This window comes from Tinamus guttatus, unplaced genomic scaffold (assembly GCF_059628265.1).
Source record: "Tinamus guttatus ecotype Peru unplaced genomic scaffold, ASM5962826v1 Tinamus_guttatus_pri_ptg000284l, whole genome shotgun sequence".
NCBI lineage: Eukaryota > Metazoa > Chordata > Aves > Tinamiformes > Tinamidae > Tinamus > Tinamus guttatus.
Genome location: NW_028288818.1, coordinates 46384 through 67834, shown reverse-complemented (window position 1 = coordinate 67834; position 21451 = coordinate 46384). Strand labels below are relative to the sequence as shown.

Sequence of the window (21451 nt, the reverse complement as noted above, 5' to 3'; positions counted from 1 at the left end):
CAGTTCATGTGTCTGATACCTGGTGTTTAAGAAGAAAATCTACTGTTTTCATTAGAATTAGTCCTCTGCAACTGTAAAATTTCATGCTGTTGATAGCTCCAGTTCCAGGATCTACCGATGATTTATTCTGCTGCTTCTTGTGTGCCAGTGTGATATTGACTGGACTGTAAATCACAATTTAGAATACCCGTAAAATATCGTTTGTTTTAGTCTAGATAACAGTAATATAGACTTGGCCTCACTGTCAACTGTGCCAGGGAAAGATACAAAAAGAACGTTTAGGCTATCAGCCAGATAAATGAGCAGAGTGAAATTTGGAGAGATGAAGCTTCTGGAAACAGCCTTCTTGAGAGTATTTAAGTAGCTTAATTTTATTAAAAATCAATTGATTCTAATGGGTGCAGGCTCTTTTTTGGTGGGAGGAGTTGAAAAGATTATTGGTTGCTGTCTGGCTTAAGCTGTTATAAAGGAACCCAATACCCTGCCCATGCAGAACAAACGCTGCAGGTGCCCATTGCCAAAAGCCATCAGTGACTCCTTGGTTAGCTGCTACGTGTCAGAATATTTTCTTACTGGGCTGACTCAGGAGTGCTGCACAAAATGCAGGAGAAAATCCCCATCCTTATTTTAATTGCAGCTGAACTACTGGATTTGTCTGGTGAGTGATGCGTTAGTTATCCTCAAGTGCTGTCTTTCTGCCTTCCTTTGCTACAGTATTTGTGAAAGAAAACTTTGGGCATTTTGCTGTCAGTCTCAGGTATGTGACGGCAAAGATGAAGGAGCAGCTTTTCTGTTTGTACAGCTGTTCTGGAAAGCTCCAGTTACTGATTTAAATGATTTCTGTTATGCAAGTGTTAGCAGGCCTAAATGAGGGCCCAGTTGTGTTGCACACCCAAGCTGAGAGACAGTCTACCCCTGAAGAGTATGCTTGCTTGTTCTCTGCAAACAGCTGTCTTGCCAAATATTTCTGACAGAGTGAATTCAATGAAGAGTTTGTGATGCTGTCATGATCCAAATGAGTTCTTGGAGCTGCTGTCACTCATAGTAAGAGACCAGTCTTTCTACATCATATTGTGTGCTTATGAGCATAGCCTGCAAATGTTCATATGTCTAACTTGGTTCATGAGAGTAGTCTTGTATATTTTCAACAGGACTCAGCTTGTGAGCCAAAATAAGTTTGGATGCATTCAAGGAATATTCTCTCCATTTTCTAAATCTGTTCTTTTGGGCTTTTATTTAGGCACCTTATTCCCATGCAAAGGTGTTTATATGTGTTTATAGCACTTTCTCAAAGGCCTTGGTTCAGTAAAGGTTTAGATTAGATCTATACCTTTAGTCTGAGTACTTGCATTTCTTTTGGGACCATCATAGGGGTTGTTTTCCTTTGCAAAATCACAACTCCAACTATTTTGGACATGTCACCAGTATCCAACAACAGTTAACCTTTTTAAAATAGTAAACTAGCGGGAGTTGCTTCCTTTCAAGTGGCTCATCCTGCTTATAACTGACCAAAGTAGTACCAATTTGTCAAAAGACCCCAGAGAGGCTGTAAAAGCACAGCACTCGGGCACAAACCCCCAGGCTCACCTGCTTTGCCTTTGTCAAAAGCACAATTTAACTGCATACCAAAATCACCTCTTAGTTTTTCTGTGCCTTTATTTGCTGGCAGCCAGGGAGGAAAGAACATTTATATTTTAGGCTGTGGATTGACGAGCATGCTTGGAAATGTGGACCCAGTACAAGTAAGCAAGAAAAACAAAGTTTCATAAAGCAGTAGCCTTCTCAGTCGTGAATCTGCCTTTAAAATGATGAAATATCTGCTTTTGATTTGAGGATTTAGAAGCAGAGGGGCTATTGTGTTCTCCTTTGCATCACTTGGGCAAAACAGAAGAGCTTCATACTCTAATGATGTGAACCTTACATAGCCTAGTGCAAAGTTTTCCCTAAGCCAAGGTTGTAAGGACAAGGATCCTTCTTTAGAAGGTTACTGTGCTGTCTGTAAGCCTAGTGTACCTGTTCTGGAGTTCAGTTCTTAAAGACAGAACCTTGTTTTCGATGTGTTTTCTGCCTCTGACTTCCAAGACTCAATGGAAACAGGACAATTACAAGTGTCCAGGAAACTCAACATAGGACTGGGATATTGGGAGAGGAGGAATGATTGAGGATATCTAGGTGAGTGAGCATGTTAATATATATTTTCATCTTGCTTTGCTGTTTAAGATCCATGAGCCTGGCCCTGAGCAACCTTAGGGCTTCCTTCTGACTGCCATTTCTCACTCAGCCTGTTGTAAAGTACTGCTGCAAACTATTCAAAGCTCATGTGTGTGTAAAGAGACAAAGGCCTATTTTCTGTTTGTTAGATGCCTCCAGAAATGAACATCATGGCAGTGAAGTGTTAGACCAGAAACTTCCCAGAGAAGTCCAACAGAGAGCTGAGAGCAGCCCAGTGACCAGTGAAGTGTTTTCCATTACAGAAGATAACTTGCACGAAGTGACCTTTGATTTTCAGACTCCAGCCGTTGACTCTACCAATGAAATGCCAGCTCACTTGATCCCTGTGCAAACAGAGATGGCTGCGAAATTAACAGCTGTGGTGCCTAGTGGATTGGTTAGACAGCTGGGGTGGGCTCTGGGGCAGCACAAAGAAGCAGAAATTTTAAAACATCAAGAGGGAGGCACAGTTGCTAGCAGGCTTTTGAGTAGCACAAGCATCCCTATCTTGAGGCAAGGAACACAGTCAGCTACCCATGAGGAACAGCCCACCAAGTCACTAACAGGAAAACCGGAAAGAGAAAATAATACTGAATCCAGTAATAGACTCGCCAGCTCTGGTGGTGGGGTGCCCCAGCCTCTTCAAGATTCTCTGGAGTTTGCAGCTGTCTTTTCCAAGCCTGCTATCAAGCAGACAGAGATGCCAAGTGCTAAACTGTCTCTTCTGACTTCAACAGCCAATTTCCATACTCCAAGAAAAGAAGTAGCAGTGAAGACAGCTCTTGAAAGTGCCAGGATGGGTTTGTTACCAACAGTAACACCTCCAACTAACAAAAGGCAAAAAGACACAAATCTAGAAGCCCAGCTTGAGAGCAAAGCTGGTGTAACTCTAGCATCCACAATGGGAATCTTTTTCAGGGATGTAGGTGTCACAGCTTCTGCATTCACTGAAAAGCTGACCTCAGGTAACTCTGAGGTGGTCTCTTCCAGAATGATGCATTCAACTGCTGTCCAGTTTTCCCCTGCTGTCCCTCGGAAGGAAGAAACAACAACCAGTAAAACCAAACACTTAAAAGCACCTGAAATGAAGAGCCCTCAACCCCCAAGCCAGCTCCCTGCTCTTCAGGCACTCCCACAGGAAAATGAACGCTCGTCATTATCGATGCCTCTGGAAACACTTGTTCATGATGGCTTAATTCAATCTTCATTTCAAGGGCTCAGGAGCTCAACTGATCCATCACAGTCTCTTTCTTTGTACCAGACTCTGAACTGTACTATCCGTATTTCTCAAGAAACCAGGAGGAGCTCTCAAGGTGGAGTGCTACCTTTGCAAGGTGATGCTAAACCTCAGACAGTTACTAGCAAACCTGAAACAGCTGGATCCCCTGGGGGCCCACAGACTTCTGCTAACTCATTCCCATTAAGCCAATCACAGATGGCAGAGTTGAAGTTCTCCCCAGCTGCTGGAGAGCAAGGAGCAACACCTGCCTTCTTTCCCCGTACATCTCTGTTTGTGAATGCAGGCTTCCGGCATCTAAGCACACTTGATTCTGTTCGTGCAAGGCATCAGCGAGCAGCTACAGCTGCTGCTGTTTATGCTGGACTGCATCTAAGGGGCGTCTCCACTTTTGCCAAGAAAGGATTTCACATACCGATTTCATCTACTTTTACTAGTTCTGGGTCTCATGTTCAAGCCATTTCTGCCTATCCTAGATTTCAGGAAACCTTCCCTATCAAGCCACAGAGGAGCACAGTGAAAGACTGTGAGAGAAAGAAAGGTGTCTCATATCAGGTAGATAAGGCTGGCTCTCCCACGAGGAATCCACAGACCAGCACAACCCGCAGCCTTCCTGGATTTTATGACAATGGAAGCCCAAAGGTTCCTCATAGCTTTGCCCCTCCAGCCTCCCAGAACCAGGGAGCGGGCAGCTTGGAATCTTTTCCTCCAAGGCTGGCCTTGCTCCATGCACAGGGAAGGCGGCTTAGCTCAACAACAGGGCATCCTGAAGCAGCGGTGCCTGGTGACTCTCATGAGATCCTGTCACATGTGGCACAAGCACTAGTTCAGCATTTTGGGATGTTGGATGATGCAGCTACTAAAAACCTCAGTGGCTTTAGAGTTGATCAGTTTACAATACTACCATCATCCCAATATTTATCTTTCCTGCTTAGAAGCACTGATGGTGTAATGTGCTTGCAACCCATGCAAGACTCCCCTCTGCCTGCAGGATTCCCAAATACCAGTGCTGGGGCTCTGGTTTCCATTCAGCAAATGCTGGCGGCATCCAATTCTTCAGCAGTAGATTTTACAAACCTGCAAAATCTGGGTTTTTCTAGCTTGCTTTTGATTAAGCCTGTGTTTATCCTTTTGCCTGCTGAGGGACCAGAGTTCCGGACATCGTACTCGCCTGACGGTGAGGGCGACCATAAAACTGCTTTATCTCTTACTAGCAAGCAAGATCTGAGTTTGGTTCCCTCTGAAAGGAGCCACACGGTTCCAATGAAAACTCGTTCTTATTCCACTAGTCAGCCTCTAAGGCCTGAAACGATTCTTTCCACTGCTTCTAAGCAATCAGCAGAGAAAATGCAAGTAACTTCCTGGACGGTGCCCACTAATGCTAATTCTACAGCCACCACTAGTTCATTTCAAGCTGTGACCTCAGCTTCAAATCACTCACTGTATCCACAGACAAGGATGACTACAGTGCAGGCCATCCATCTGCACAGTCTGCCTGAAGAGGTTCAGTTATCTGCTCCCCTCTCAGAAGTGAAGCAAGAGACTGATATCCTTTTACTCAACGGAGCACTGGCAGAGCCTCTCACGTCTGCTGTGCTGCCGTTAGCGCTGTCTACAAAGCACAGCTCCTCTGTCTCCCCAAAAGGGTTTTTCACAGCTGAAAAGCCAAGCTATTCCTTAACTTCCTTCCTGTCAGCAAAAGGACTCCTTGCTTCTGAAACACCAACCCAAGCTCTATTTATTACAAGAAGGACTGTGGATCAGCTTCAGCACAGTATGAAACTAAAGCTGCCCACAACCAATCTTCACCAAGGCAAGGTAACCACATCTTCCTCTGTCAGTACACAATGCACAGAGTGCCTGAATTTGCACCCAGCTGGAATGATAAAACACCCTTGGAAGATGCCAACAAACATCATGCCTTTGCAGTCCTCCTCACAAAGTGTCTCAAGCATGGCGTCGCTTCAGAGGCTCCCAGCACACATAGAGTTTGTGCCCAACCCCTTGCCACCTCTTTCGGCTGGAAACAGTTGTAAAAACTCCACAGCAGGAAGCAATGCCTGTTCAGGAGGAGCCACGACGCGTGCTGCAGCGGTACGAACATCCACCGCCTCTGTAAAGCCTCATCTTACTAAACACCTGCTATTTACTCCTCTTGTGCCTAAGGCCTTTGTGGTGACAGAGAGACCACCAGTAGCACCTGTGTATGATCCATTTTTGACTAAGGTCCAAAGGAAAACAACTGCTTCTGGGAAACTCCTGGCTACAATTACCCACCCAAGGATATATGCCGAGTCTCCTGCAAGGCTGCCTTCATCTGTGTTAACAGGTACCCCTCTGCTACCAACTGCAAAGCAACGTAGTCTAGCACCTACTAAATTGTTCTCACCGCCAGACGTGGGAGAAAATGCAAAGACAACTGAAATCAGCACAAGCATAGGAAAAATAGGAACTAGCGCATTCTTGGGAACGAGCATGTCTGTGCCAGCCATGTTCAACACAAGGACACAGCAGCCCCCCACAGCAGTTCTTGGCAATAAGACTGCTTTAACTCTGGTAGAGCCATCTGTGCCTGCAAGATCTACTGCTTTTGAGAAAGAGACTAAATTAACATCAAGCACCTTGCCATCTCCCTCAGCAATGACTTTTCTCCTTGCAGCTAAGAATGATCATATGACTGCTTCACTTACGAACAAAAAAGCTTTTCTCTTGCCAACGTCAGCTATCAAATCTGATCCATACATGGCTCTGCCCACAGTTGCCAGGATGAACAAAGCAACTGTGGTCTCACCATCAACAGTGCAGAATGATGGCACGTTAGTGAAAGAGGAATATTCAGCAGCAACTGGCCAGCTGCCTGTTCAGACACCTGTGTTTTCATCACGTCATGCATCAGCAAGTCTACAAGTATACCCTTTGGAGAACATATTACTGGAAGATAACACTGAACAGGAGCCAGGTCCTGATGCTGCCAGGCACTCCACTAGGTCATCTACAACACAAGCGGTTTCTGTCTCTGCTAGTAGACTTGTAAATAAGGGTATCTATCTGTCACCTGTCTTAAATTCAGCAGATGTCGATGATCGTCAGATGCTTCTAACTCCAGACCTTACCCAGATCCTTCCAACCCCAGAAAGCCTCTCATATTCTTCTCAGATTCTGGTACCACTTGCATCAGATGGAAATTCCCTGCCAAATGTTATGAACAGTGGACACTCTGGGAAACCGATCTTGAGCACCGAAGCAGAGGAGGTCTTTAAAACAAATGAAGTGACCGAAGAAGCAGCTGAAGGCTTGGTAACTGTCCTGACACTGCTGGATTCTGAGCCCAACCTATTGCTGAGTGAACCACGCCAAAGAAGTGCTTTGCAGTCAGATGATGATCTTCTGAATGGGTAATTATCTCAGTGGACTTGCTACTACATCCTTACGCTACCTGACTTAAAAGGAGGTGAGGAGGGAAGAGACGAGGCAGTATCCAAACTGCTCCATGGCCTCAGTAACCCGGAAAAGCTGTGTTGGGATTTTAAAAACTGATTTCCTTCTAGGTTGACCTCACACATAAAAGACGGGCCACTGTTCGTTTATATCCTAATTCTGATCTTCAGACTTGTTATTTTCATTCTGTGACTGATCCCTAGATGAGTTCTATAGGCAGTTTTGTAGTTGGGAGCATTTAATAGTGCTCAAGTAAACGTGCTAGCAAAGAAAACAAATATTCTCATGTAGTAAAACGTTTCTAGGCTTCCCTCAATTCGAATCATTTGAAAGTACAGAGAGGCAGGAAGTATTTCTAGTCATAAGAATTCATCATGCTAGGGTCCACATGTTGTTCTTTTGTTTCAACTTATTTATAAATGGGACTCATGCTTCAATCTCACTTAACTGAGGAAATAGACTGTAACGTTGACTTGTTTTTAACAGGCAGCAGAGCGTGCAGGGGTCTTCTCTTCTCTTCTCCTCTCTTCCTTCTTTTCTTTCAGCCATGCAGTTGTGACTGATGTGTGCGGCTCTGGCAATTACACAGCGCTGATGAGCCTGCGTCCTGCCACGGAAGCAAGCTCTGAGGTCTATGGGTCACTGCCTCCCCAGGAGACTTTCCTGGCTTTGATTGCTCTGCAGAGTAATAGCAGCCACCCTGTGCTACAAATCCGGTCGTGCTGTGTGACCCCTACCAGCAGGACAGAGGGACCAGATGCTGCATGCTGTCTGTTCCACAGGTCAGAGAGAGAGCTGCAGGGATGAGCAGGGGTTGGGATAAGGATTATCTTAATCCATAGAGAATGCCTTCCCTTGTGTTGTATAGCTACAGGGAGTCAGTGACGTCTCTGGAATTAAGATTTGACTAAATGGAGTAAGGATGCATCTAAGGGTGCACTGCTCCTTTCGCTGCCTTAGGGCATGATAAGATTTAGGGCCTCTGTGGAAAATGAAAAATAGCTCTATTCCTTTCACTTTCTGGTTTTTGTAAGTGAGCAGCAGCACTTCTCAGACTGTCTCCATAGTCTTGGGCACAACACTCTTCCCTGCAATCCATATCCCTATCAGTGTTTCAAGGATATTATTGCCTAAAGTATCTGGGTTGGGTGCAAGGACATTTGAGGATTAGTTAGTTAACGTTCGTAAAACCCTTTAAGCGTGAGGTGTAAGTTAGAAGCGCTAGGTATTATGATAATCCATAGAAGGTTTAACTGATCTGCCATTGTTGGCTACAGCAGGTGGTCACTGAAGCAGTGCTCCAGAATCCATCTAGATCAGGAAATGATTATCACACTGTAGCACCCTTTTAAAGGCTTAACAAAATCAACTTCCCATAAAAAATTCTGCTGCTCTGGGCCTGTGGCCTCCGTGACAGTGACATGTCCAGCGTGACACATGGTTTTGTGCACTTTTGTTTGACTCCCTAGGCCCAGATACATGGCTTGGAATTTGCGTATAACTGTGTCAGCAGACTGTCCTTCCTGACTTGGTTCAGAGGAGGGCTGGAAATTGAAACTGTTTTCCATTTCTCCTTGCCAGGTTGCCATCTGACTGCAGACACATCCAGTTACTGCAGACCCGTCAATCCAGAGCTGCTAGCTTCGCCATTCAGCTGTTCCAGATGCTGAATCACTCGGTGGCCTATTTGCACTGTGAGCTTAATGTCTGTCTGCATGGCAAAACAGGGTGTGAGCAGGTACGTAGCAAGAGTCTTCTCCTCTCTCACTGGTCTCATGACAGAAGGAAGTTGAGGGGAAATAAGGGAAAGGGAAAGACATCAGTAAGGAGGTTTTGGAAGGACTGGGTGCTTCTGTCAAGTACAATTGATTGAGCAAAGTCTGTGATGGTAGGTTGAGGAGTTCTGCTTTCTTCCAGCTTGCACACTCTCAATCTCTTGCATGCTATCTCCCCCAAAGTCCTGACTAAATTTCTGCTTTCAATTAAGCTTACAGAGTTTGCTGTCCTATTTTCACCTTCCTATTACGAACTGTTTACTGCTGTATGGTGTAATCAGCTCAAGAAGCACAATATCAAGCAAGCAGCAACTTTTGCATTGTAGAATTACACAAAAGGGCTTAAATCTCTCTCTAAATTGGCTTGTTCTGGGTATGGGAGATGGGACTTTTCAGACTTCCTCAAACTTGGAGCTCTCAGAGATAAGGTAGTTGCTCTAATGGCACTTACTTATCGTGCAGACACAATATAGGCCTAAAACCATAGTCAGACATTTCTTGGGAAGAACTCAGCCACTCCCTTTAGCTGTTTCATCCTGCATCTGGTCAATAAGTCTGGAAGATGAGTATAAGGAATGTTATATGATATGAAATTGAATCAATAGGTGCTAATCCCTTAAAAAAAAAAAAAAAAAGGGTAATTGGGAAATAGAGATACACATGTAGGCTGGTCCAAGCATTAGGAAATGCACGTTTTAGTATGATGACAGAGCTAGGCAAAGACTACATCAGGAGTGATCCACATCAAGTAATACCATGATTGCGGTGGACTGCACACAGCCCTAGTGCAGGAGATCCTGTCCAGGCCCCTCCAGTATGTGTTTAATTTTTTTTTTTTTTTACATGTCTGTTATAGGATTGCTTTGAAAGTGTGGAGACGCTTCCCCCACAAAGGGTTAGCAACAGTTATGGAAACCTGCAAAACCTGATTTCATTTGGTCCAATTTTGAGAATGAAGAACAAGTTTCTATATAAACCTGTGGAAGGTGAGTATCTTGGGTTTTTTGTTTGTTTGTTTGTTTTTTCACATCTCTGTCCCTCTCAAGCTCCAGTCTATTCAACAAAGAGCTTTTCTGTCCGTGAGGGAAACGGTACACATTTACAGTACACTGTCTGTCATGGCTGAGTTTTAGCCAAACGGCTCTTCACATTAGCATTGGCCTACATAAATCCCAGATGGGCAGGTTAATCAGAATCAGATCTGTTAAACTGTCAGGCAAGAGATGCAGCCAACTTGATTCCCGGTAGGTACTCAAGCTTTAGAAGAAGAGGAAAGGAAAACAAAGCAAAGTATCCCCTAGCTGAAAAGAGTTTTCTTGTGTTTTTGTTTCTGGTGTTTGTATATGATATTTACTGCTGAGCTTTTATGGCGAAGAAGTTAGTGTGGTTGAAAAGATACATACATTCAATATACTCTATGGAAGGAAAGCTGGCCATACCTGCTTGGCATGATGTTAAGAAGAATGAGACTTTACTGCCTCTCTCCTCAGCCGCCTTCTCAATATTGTTCATGACTTGATTGCTTCTTTCTTTCCAGGTCCTGATTCTGCTATGCTGGTACCCATTCTGCTGGGATCCCTTACTGGTTTTGTTGTCTTGGGTGGTGCTTTCCTCAGTCTCTGGCTGCATCACAGACGGAACACCAAAAATCTAGGTTATCCACCACTTGGAGAAGTCCAAAGCCTGTGAGCTATGAGCAGCTGACTGCTCCTGCAGGTTGTATGCCACCGCTACACTGATCAGAAAAGCAGTTGATTTTGCTTCGCACACTGTATTGCTCTTGCAGAGCTTCTACCAACACAGGGAGCAAGGGATTCAATTTCTGCTTTAAGCACATCTCTCCTTTCTTTCCCTCTGCAGGAAAGAGTCCAAAAACTGCAGGGTAGACATATCAAAAACTGTAGTAAGGATGCAGCAGTAAGACCGCAACTTAAAATGGTATATCTGCAAAGCACCAGCACCCAGTCTATTCAGGGAAATGGAAAACCAGGCAGGAAATCCAAGTGCAGAAGGAAGGAAGGTGTAAAACAACACACTAACGTAGAGCCATGACATCAAGGGGAACAGATGGCTATGAAAAAATATCAAGACCCAAGATTGCTGTTTGGAAATGTGGACAAGGGTCCAAAGGCACACAGAAAAGAACTCGTCACATCCCAATCCTATGGCCAGTTTGTTTGACACCATTATCAAACAGCAGGCTGTGGATGGGCAGCTGCCAGAGTGACTTGTGTCAAATGCAAGGAAGAACTATTTGTACCTCTACATGGATCAACTTTCCTCCAATAATTTCTGCAGATCTGATAAGCAGCTAAAAATTCTAAATCAAGGTTCAGTTGCAATTAACCATTCAGAAATAGTAATTATATGCCGTGCAATAGTGTTAAAGGAAATGGTAGCATATTGTATTTGACATGGACTTGCTTACATAGAACGAAAATAGTCACTGTGCTAAATTGTTCGTGACCTAAATGCACAGGGCTTAGGAAGGTGTTGTTATAGGGTGGTACTTGCAGTTGAGCACTCAAGGCATAAAGCAATAAAAAGCGTGTGTGCATTGAGATTCTTACATAGCCAGGATGGGTTGAGGTCTCCTGTGTCTTTGCCCTGTTCTTCAACCAGAGGACTGCTTTTCTCCTCCCTAAAACAAGTTTGTCAACAAGGTTTTTAAGACTGATGCAGCGGGCTCTATTGAAATTAGCAGAGAAAGAAATATCCTGTAAAAAGCCACATTGATTTTTGGCACTAAGATGCAACCAAAGTGTAGCCAAATCTGAGGTATAACAGCCTCTTAGCAACATAAAAAGAAAGAGAAGACCTTGTGGTTCTCAAGCAGTCAGGCACTGTGTCCAACTGAAACTATAGGCCATATGGTCAGAACATGGATAACTTGTCCTGGATACCAGTAAACTGCCCAGACCAGCTCTTCAGAGTTTTCTCATCTTCTCACATGCCCCTTGCAGGCACTCAGTACATGCTTTTAGCCTGTGGTAACCATCCTGGCTCTCTGTGCTTGCTACCTTTCTACTTAAACAGTCTCTCAGGTTCAGGCACTGATGGTCCCCAGGTGCTTGTACTGAGGCCATCACTTTTCCCTGACCTCCTGGAGTGTTTGCCACACTGCCTTCTCATCTAGCTCACCAGGCCTATGCCACGCAGAAGTCTTGTGGATTTCTGCAAAAAGCCTGTCTTTAGGTGTCTGTCTGCCTCCCTTGCACTCAATATATGCTCAGTATACAGAGCACAGTCCTTGGGGAGGACTCCCTTCTTCAGCATGCTGCAGTTGTGGAAGGGTTGCTGTAGTGCACCATTTTTTCACCTTGCCTACCTGCTGTAAGGTATGAGAGGGAAGGGCAGCTCAAAGGAAACACAGCCAGATACCCACATCCAGGGTGGCCAAGGCCTGTTCAGCAGCTGGCCGGGGTGCCGAGAACGTGGTAATGCCGCTCTCTCCTATAGGACTGAAAGGGACTGCGAGGATCCACCTCTTGGCAGTGATGAAGGTGGCGTGTCCCAGGTAACTCCCCACCTCCCTATGCAAATCTGAAGCAAGAATAACTCCTTGATTCTTCTCTGATACTGCCAGAGTGGGAGGCAGCCAGCGAGACTGTGTTCAGTTACGCCTTCAAAGCTAGATCAGCACCCAGGCAGCTTAACTGTCTTTAACAAGGAAGATTTTTGAAGAGGACTGGGTAAAAGGGGCCAGCGGAGGCTTTGGGCATGTCTATCAAGTCAAGCACAAGAAGTGGAGGACAGTCTATGCAGTGAAATGCCCTCTGTATCTGCTGCCGGACTCCAGCGTGGAGAGGTAACTGTTTGCTCTCTTATGCTCCGATCAGTTCAAGCTGTCAAGTAGAACCATCTGTGGTGACTTGGTACTAAAACTTTAAAGAAATTGTTCACGTGGCTACTCATCTTTGGGAAGCCAGGCTAGAGAGTTGGCATTCTACCTCCTTCCTCCGTGTGTGTGTGTGTGCTTATGCAAGGGTGAAAGGAACACGTGTTCTGAACAAGCGCTGAAACCTGGAGGCAGAAGTAGGCCCCTTAAACTAAACATGGGCATGAGGATTAAAGCAGCCTGGTGACCTGCTTGCTATGTTCACTCTCCATTGGGACTTCCAAGTATCTTGTAAACTAAATTGGTCTGTACTCTCATCAGGGTCTTAGCCAGGTTGAAAGCACTGCTGGAGTTGTACCAGAGCTGTATCAAGTGACTCAACTGCTAGATGCCTCCTCGTGCGCCTGGTCATGTAGGATGGAGGTATTGCCCAGCTAAAACAAGGAGAGGTGAGTCTGTGAGCGATACAGGATTTGGTTCTGCTTCCAGATCTCATCCTTTGGGCTATCAAAATGGATGGAGCAGTCTAGCCAAAGGCAGTGCATCGAAAGCTCTGCTTTGAGAGGCACTCTGAGCTACATCCCCCCAGAAATGTTTCTGCAGAATACCAACCCTCTAGGAGCCAAATACGATGTGTACAGGTAAGGAAGAAAGAGTAGACTTAAGACTAGAGTACAGCACAAACAGTTCCTGCTCTTTCATAACAGTTGTTGCTTAGACTCTTATTGATTTTGAGAAAACTGTAATATTGCTTGGCTACTTGGGTATTAACCTTGACTGTGATCAGTATCAGGTGGAAAAAAGTTTTTAACTTCTCTTTCCCCCTTTTAGCAGAAGTGTTTTGCCGTATATCAGCTCCTTAGCCACTATGCTGCACAGTTACCAAGGCAGGAATCAGAGGAGGAACTTGGATGGTCATTTGAACTTCCAGTAGTCAGGGACTCTGTAGCCTGATGGGGATTGGGTGGAAAGAAGGAGAGACTAGGAGCCCGACTCTCGCAGGAAATGCTGCTAGTTGCTCATTCACTGCACAAACGCTGTGGCTGAGGCATCAAAAGTGTCTATGATGATTCACAGGATATTCTCCTTTTGGGGAGTGTGGGGGATAAAACCCTAGTTCTTCTATTTTGAAGCACTTCCTTCTTAATTTTTCCATTTCTCAGGAAGATAAAAGCATCCTAGCAGTATGTAGATTTTATGTTCCTGTGCAGTGGGAACTGTATGGGGGTGATTGCTCATGATTTCTAATTCCCTGCAGCTTCGGAATTATCATTTGGGAGGTGCTTATGCAGAAGAAACCTTATGCAGGTAACTGTGAAAATGAATGTGCTACTTACATGCTGTGCACTGTGAAAACAAGCCCAGTGCTTATTCCTGACCTTTTTTTTTTTCTAGGAGCCAATACGACAGCCATTATAGCAAAGGTTGCAGCAGGAAGAAGACCCTGCCTAGAACCCATCAGTGATCAGGGCCAGGGGAATGCCAACAGATGGTTGACTTGATGAAGAGGTGCTGGGATCAAGACCCAAAGCAAAGGCCTGACTTCTCAGGTCTGGTACCTGATACTCCATGATTTATAAGTGGGAGATAAGTTCATGTTAATCAAATTTCATGTTGCCTTGGAGATGTTCGGTGCCTTTCTGCCGTAAACATACCCTCTTTCTCCTCTTTCCTTCCTCCCATGTGGTGGACTTCCATCTCCCAGGTTGCTGATCTGATTCTGAATGTGTGCATGGTGTGCACAGGTAACAGTCTTTATTTCTGTAGACATCTCTCTAGGAACAGACGTGCTGCTGTCCTTAATACAAAGCCTGATAATAGATCCAGAGAATGAACATCTTGTCAGGAAAATATCCCACAAGCCTACTGTCCCCAGGAACTAACAGGTGAGAAAGGCTTCCCAATACTGCTCAGGAAATTCTACAAAGTCCTTTCTCTTTTCTTACCAGTTCTTAAAACTGTTTCGTAACCTATCACTGTTTGTCCCTAGATGACAAGGATATATGAGCATGCTTTGCCTAGTGCTGTGTGTGTGTGTGTAATTCATTCATGGAGATGAGAAAACTGAAGATTAATTTAGGAAGCTTGTATTCCCTGCAAAGGAATTGACTAACTAGGTTGCTGCCGTGGGCATGTACTGCAGTAAGGAAGTAAAATGTAAATATGTAAATATGTTTGGGAGCAGATGATTTAAAAGGAGCAAAATCTCATGGATACCTGGGGATCATTTTCAGGCTCTTGCATTCCCACTAGTGCCATGATTTTCTCTTGAGACTTCAGTGCAACAGCAGGGCTGGTTTAAAAACAGAAGTTAATAACATAACATCAATGAGCAATAACAGAGAAGAACTCACAATGCAAAAATTCTATAGAGAGAATGAACAGCTTTCCCTTATGGCTTGTTTTTTGCTTTTTTCCTTCATGAAAATAAGGGAGTCCAGGAAGCCCTTGCCTTTTCTCGAGACACCAGCAGTAGTGGTAATTTGGGGTGTTTTCTTCAGAGCAAGGGGAAGACACCTAAATTGCATACTTCCTCTCCAGAGATAAGGGTGTGGCTCTGTTAAGTGTTTTCCATCCGCATGGCTTTTCATTTAAAGTTAAAGAAAAAGAACTAAATCTCTCTGTGAAGAAGAGGCCGGGTGTCTCATTGCTTTGTAAGAGAATTAATCCGTGGTCTAAGAGTCTTGCCTTATTTCATGTTACCTTATCTGTAAAATGCTTTTATTTCATTTAATACTATAAAGATTTACCTGTTCTCTCTCCCATCTGGTGAACATCCAAGCTGTTTCACTTGGTCGTATTCTTTCTCCTATTTTGTTTCTCCTGCTTTTAGAAACTGATGGTCACGAGGTTCGTATCCCATCTTCTCGTAGTGAGACCAAAAGTCCAGAGGACATCCTGTCTGAGGAGAGCTGCGGAGTCCGTGAAAATGGCCTCACGTGACTTCATCTCATGGTGATCCAGGGAAACGTGGAAAAAGTGAAGCTTCTCCTGAGCTGTAAAGCCAGTGTGAACAGCCAGGGAGTCAGTGGCTATACCCCACTTGTTATGGCTGTTCAGAGGAGATCTCCCGAGATCTGCTCAGTTCTGATGGAGCATGATGCACACACCAATACGCCAGGTTAGGATGGCTGGATACCTCTCCACCATTCTCCTGCTCAGAATGGAGATGACAGGACTGTACGCTTCTTGCTGGACCACTAGGCCCCTGTAAATGCGCAAGAGCGTGATGGCTGGACCCCTCTCCACTTGGCATCCCAGAACAACTTTGACAATGCAGCCCGAGTACTGCTGTCTCGCCAGGCTGGCTCTAACATCCAAGGAGCTGATGGGAAAACGGCTCTCCATGTGGCAGCTTGCTTTGGGCTTGGTTAAATTGCTGGCCAGCCAAGGAGCAGACCTGGAAAAGAAGCAGCAGAACCGCTGGCACCACTTCATGTTGCTGTGAAGAGGGGGAAGTTCAGCATAGTCCATTATTTGTTGAAAAATGGGGCCTGTGTCAACAGCCTGGATCAGAATCATCACAGTGCCCTGCACCTGGCTGTGGTGAAGGGGAAGTATATCATTTATGAGAAACTCATCAAATATGGAGCTGATGTGGAGCTGAGGATAGACAAAGGCCGGGCTCCTCTGCACTTGGCAAAGGACACACTGAAATCATTCACCAGCTACAAGACAGCCACGCCAACCTGAATGTCAAAGGAAGCATGGACTGGACAGTGCTTCACTTGGCCACTCGCTATAGTAAAGAGACAGTGGTCTGTGAGCTACTGAGACGTGGGGCAGATCCCAATGTTGCTGAGAAGACAGAGTGGGCCCCTCTCCATTTTGCAGTCCAGCGAGGCTCTTATCTGAGTGTCACCAGTCTCTTAGAGTGCAAGGCAGATGTCTACACTAAAAACAAAGTCGGTTGGACACCCTTGCAGTTTGCTGTCCTAGAGGGCAACATAGCCAACATAAAGACCTTGATTATGGCTGGTGCGCTGCTTGATGTGGAAGATATCACTGACTGCACAGCCCTCCAGTTGGCCATTAGACATCAGAGAGAAAATATCATTACATTGCTTCAGGGGACAGACTCACCAGTGAATAGATAAGGGAATAGGACTGTGGTGAGTGATGCAAAGATATCAAGAACCAAATTTGTTCCAGGAAGGATAGAACTGTAGGTACCACGTGCAGTTCCTTAAACCAGCATATTCTGGAGCCTGGTGAAAACATGAAAATTGTGCTTTTTTTTTTTTTTTTTTTTTTTTGAAAGTCTTGCTAAGTGCATAGAAGATTTTGGGTTGATGATGCTGTCTTTAGGCAATGCTTTTCCATATCCATACTGTGGAGGGATGGAAATGAACATAGCTTATGTAGTCCCTCTTCATTTGGACATAATGCTGGAACCATGCATATTGACCGTATGTGGATGTCTGCTACAGATTCTTTTGCCTTAATTCTGTGTTTTTGTACAGAGGGGATTGGTGTAAACTGACCTGAGCACATATGACAACTGAATCCTGAGATTTTCACGTGCTGTTGGAAATAGACACTAATCATATAGTACTGTATGTGTCGGATTTTCTGGCATTCCTTTTTCATAAAAAGAACCTTTAGCAAAAATAAAGCAAGCAAGGAAGAAACATCAGTAGTGAGAAGTCTTTAAATGGATATAACACAGAGAAAAGGTATTCCAGGGTAATTCTACTCCATCCTTCCTTAAGCATTCAAATTATTTACTGATCTTCTTTGCCATTTGGGCCTTAAACACGGAAGCTCTCACTAGAGAGGTGCAATTCTGGATCCTGTTCCCTGTTGGGCTTATAAAACTGAGTTAAATGCCAAGATTGAAACCTCTCTGCTAAAAACGTGCTTTTATGTTTCTGTGGATGAGCAGAAAAAAAAAAATATATGCTAAATGCATCCTGTTTATATGTGTGATCCTACTTGCAGGGTTGTTCTGATAGCACAACAAATGATGCTGATGATGTGCATTTTGATGATTTCTAGCCCCAAAGAAGTTACTGCTTAACAGTGGATGCACAACAGAGCTGACATTTTTTTTAGACTTAGGTTTAACACTTAGGTTTAAGTGTTGGTTTTGCTGGGAAATGATTTCAGATCTCCGTAACAAAGATGATCAGAAGTGGATTATTTTTCTGGTGACCACATGTGCTTTGTGGGTTGGATTCTTTTGTTGTGGTAACATTTTTGTCTTGCCTGTGACAATGCTACTGTGATTCGATAGGAGTTCCAAAACTTGCCAAAGAGGTTCTGGTTAGTGACTTTCTTCGTGGTGTGTCCAAGAAAACAGCAGATGTTGTTGTCCAGGAATAGCTGACAGTTGATCAGGACAGAAAAGAAAGATGGAGCGGACACATGAGACTTAAAAAGGCTCTATAAAATATAAGATACTTAATGGTGCATGAGTCATATCTGTATTTCATTGCTCAGTAATGTGCTTTTTTTTTAGAGATGCCTTACCCACTGAATTTCTGTGGTCTGTGCTAAGTAAAAGATCTGATGGGATGATTGTAATGATCCTGTCTGCTATTAAAAAATGCTTGGACACTTCTCATACATTTATTTTTCTTTTGATGTTTGACAGTTGCTAAAGCACATGTAATGAATACTTCATTATAAACTGGGCAGAGAGAGGGGGCAACCTGCATGCCACAGGGCAGGTTCATCTGAGTTAGAGGCTGACTCGGAATATTCTGGAGAACGCTAGATATGCTGCCTTCTGCTGCCTCACTTCTTAAGAGAATCCTCTCCAATCCCTCAGACCAGTCTGGAAAAGTGTGAGAGCTGTTTCACTTCATCTTTGTGCAAAAGACTCAAACTGCGTTTTTTTTTTTTTTTTTTTTTTTTTTTTTTTGCTGCTGACTGCTGTCTGGAGGGGAGAGATCAGGTTCTTTTGCTGACCACAGGAGTGCCCAGGGCTCAGACCAGCGTGGCTGCTGCTGGCACTGCAGAAACGTAAAAGCTGGTCACAAGCGGAGGATTGCTTGTAGCAAAGGGGAAGTTTCTCTAATTAAAATGTCATACTTTTCATACTCAAACAGCTTGGAAGTCTCCTGCTGAGACGTAAGCTGTTTAGCAGTTGTTAAACTGTCAGAGGCATAACTTTAAAGAACTGTGAGGCATAGAAAGATGGCTCTCCCTTGGTGTAACATTTTTACTCCAAGATCACTTTGAAGCTATTTTTCTTGGCAGTGATGCCTGAAATTCTCCAAGATGATGGATGTGGCTGGCAGCAGGAGTATCAGTCTCGCTTCAGTGGGAATGGTTTAAAACAAAATAATAAATCACCAGTAAGAACCCCCAAAACCTTAACAGTAACAAAGGTAAGGCCAGGGTAGGTTTTTGTTAACTATCTACTCACTCAATTTGTGACATAAACCTTTGGTGTTCATTTTACTCCCGTTGATCTCCAAAGAGCAGAAGGGGGGAAAAAAAAAGGCAGAAAGGGCTCACCAGCACCAGCTGTGCCCAAGGCCCAGCACTTCTGGGATGACCGCAATTGGTGCTTTGACTGAGTTGTAGACATGCAGAAATCAAAAGCTTCAGAATAGTTTTCATTTGCAAGCAGGGCTCCAGGGAGGCACAGTGAAAGGTAACAGCGTTTATAGCTTTGTGCAAGGGGCAGAGTCGCGTTCAGGACGACATAGTTGGGTCTGCAGCCCTTTGGGAAGAATCTGCATCCGCTTTAGGCCAAGAGTCCTGCTGCCGTGAGACTCTAATGCAGACGTTGCTGCATCCTGGTGTCACTAGTAAAGCAGGAAAAATGGGGATCACTGGTGGTTAGAAGACCTTGCAAATTGCTGTGAGAACAACAATCCACTCAAGTTTTGCCCCTGCTGGAACATTGATTGTGTTGCTTAGTTAGCAGTCCCGAGCAAAACCAAGAGGCTAGTCAGAAGAGTCCTCCCCGGAATAATTCCGTCTTACAATTATGGCCCTCAGAAAAAAAAGCTATCACAAGGAAGCTGCGTTCAGCTGTGCTCTGATCTAGGGAGGATCCTCATTTGCCCTTCTCGCAACAAAGAGCCTTTTTTTTTTTTTTTTTTTCTGATTCGCTGCTGCTGTGCAGATTTCTCCATTTAAAGCTCTTGTCCCACAACAGCTTTCATACGACCGACTTGTGCAGAGGTGACCTGTTCTTCAGGTGTTCTGGGAAGTGGCAGCTGTGGACACTCTCCAGCACAGGAGAGAGGGCAGGCTGGATGGTATTCTTCAGACACGTGAACCTTTCGTGCATGTCTTTCTCTCAACTTTAGTTGCGTTGATGTAGGTGTAGAAAGTGAAGTCTGCGCCATTTAATATCATGTGAAATACTTGTATGGGGTGGGGGTGTAGGGAAACTAATTAATTGCAACATAATTCAGCAGCTCATTTCTATCACCACTTTGACAGAAAAACAAAACTCAGGTTGTATGTCATATAGCACTCCCTAGAAAAGCTTAATTAAATTTATAATGAAAATAACAGAGGATTAAGAAGACACAAGAGAAATAGGCCTCTCTTGCAGAGTGTTACTGAGGTGGTACAAGCAATTTTCAGAGAAAATTACCTGTTTGGTGCTCAGTTTCCAAAGAAATTATATGAGTCTTTACAAACTGTAGAAAAGTGCATTTCAGCCCCCACTTTGTGACTATGCAGCTTTGCCACTTGTTATTTATAAAGTTAATCGTAGGTCTCCATCCACCTTTTCCCTTATTCAAACACATTAGAGTCTTTTGTCCCTGCAGATAAATATACTGATGATTATGTATCATGTTCTTAACCAAGAACTGCCAAAGTTGACAGCCCACGTCAACCTGTATCTTTTGAAGGAAGCAATAACAAGACATAAATCTTCTAAATGGCTCATTTCTTGAGTTAAGCTCTTCAAAAAGACCTAACTCATGGAGTCCTAAGCCTCATATGTCTTAAAGGTATCTAGAGCTGCTATCGGGACAACTCAGGAGCGATGCCTCAAACACAAAATATTTCTGGCACTAAATCTGTCTTCCAAATGTCCCATCATCACCTGATGTTTCATTTTCAAAGGCATTTGTAGCAAAGGTACAGCAAATCAAAAAAAAATGGTGTTTCTTGCCCTTCAGATGGCTGAGTTTTACTGCATAGCTGGGTGGGAGGACAGTCCAGAGTGGGAGAAGATGAAAAACTTTTCCCCAAGTACAGATATCTGCATTTAGCTTTTGAAGACAGTCGTCTTCTCAGCCCTAGTCCATGCCCGCTACTACCTGCATGCCCAGTCACATCTCACTTGTAGAATGATCTCCTCTATTAATTTGGACATAAGATTATAGTATAGCATCCTTCAAACCATTGTACTTCCTGCTTAGGAACCCATTAGTCCATCCTCCACTGCACAGCACTTCTCTCTCTTGTTTGTTGCTTCATTACAACTCAGACTCTTTAATTTTCTTCCTGTTCCCACTATAGCATAAAACATTAGATCTTTCAGCTGATCTGAACTCGTCGCAGCCTTGATCTTTTCATTTCCCTGTCTCCAAATTCCTTGATGTACTTTTTAGTACACAAACAGACGTTCAAAGATTGTCTGTGTATGGTGCTACTTGATGCTTCTACTCAGCTTGGGATAAAGGAGCATTCCACCCGACCAGCAGTCTGCTGTTTTGCTTGAACTTTTCTAAGTCAAGGGACTTTCAGAACACAAATCTATTGGGTTTGTTTCCAGTATTTCGTTCTCTTTGACCTTCTCCCAGCATTGGGAACTCCCAGAGAGAAAGTTCTTTCTGCTCCTCAGTGACTACAGTTTGTTTATTTGGTAGCCTCAGATTATTATGGACATGCAGTTAAATGAAAATTTAAATGATTCTACATTTTTGGGGAAAACAGATCTTTATAAATAAGACTGAAGTAAAATAATGCCATTTTAGTGGAAATGCTTGTTTGAGATGCTGAGAAGCAAGATGTCCCTGACAGCAATCATGT

General features: G+C 44.1%; 2 protein-coding genes across 2 annotated transcripts; both read left to right on the top strand.

The window, feature by feature from the left end:
• Positions 1-600: 600 nt before the first annotated feature.
• On the top strand, positions 601-10560 carry LOC104574654 (uncharacterized). The gene is made up of 6 exons (XM_010221918.2): positions 601-658; positions 2361-6843; positions 7432-7668; positions 8468-8624; positions 9518-9647; positions 10199-10560. Exons 1-6 carry the CDS (start codon positions 601-603, stop codon positions 10348-10350), a joined length of 5217 nt encoding a protein of 1738 aa, XP_010220220.2. The 3' UTR covers positions 10351-10560.
• Positions 10561-12101: 1541 nt separating this feature from the next.
• ANKK1 (ankyrin repeat and kinase domain containing 1) lies at positions 12102-16668 on the top strand. The gene is given in 14 exon segments (XM_088527392.1): positions 12102-12164; positions 12248-12337; positions 12339-12469; positions 12829-12922; positions 12989-13140; positions 13758-13807; positions 13895-13966; positions 13969-14049; positions 14267-14385; positions 14932-14977; positions 15333-15861; positions 15863-15921; positions 15924-16136; positions 16139-16668. Coding segments are annotated over 14 exon segments (2229 nt in total).
• Positions 16669-21451: the final 4783 nt, after the last annotated feature.

Coding starts and splice junctions, on each gene's coding strand:
- LOC104574654 (XM_010221918.2), top strand. CDS start 601: ATGCAGGAGAAAATCCCCATCCTTATTTTAATTGCAGCTGAACTACTG. Junction 659..2,360: donor TGAACTACTGGATTTGTCTG/GTGAGTGATGCG, acceptor TCTGTTTGTTAG/ATGCCTCCAGAAATGAACAT. Junction 7,669..8,467: donor GCATGCTGTCTGTTCCACAG/GTCAGAGAGAGA, acceptor TCTCCTTGCCAG/GTTGCCATCTGACTGCAGAC.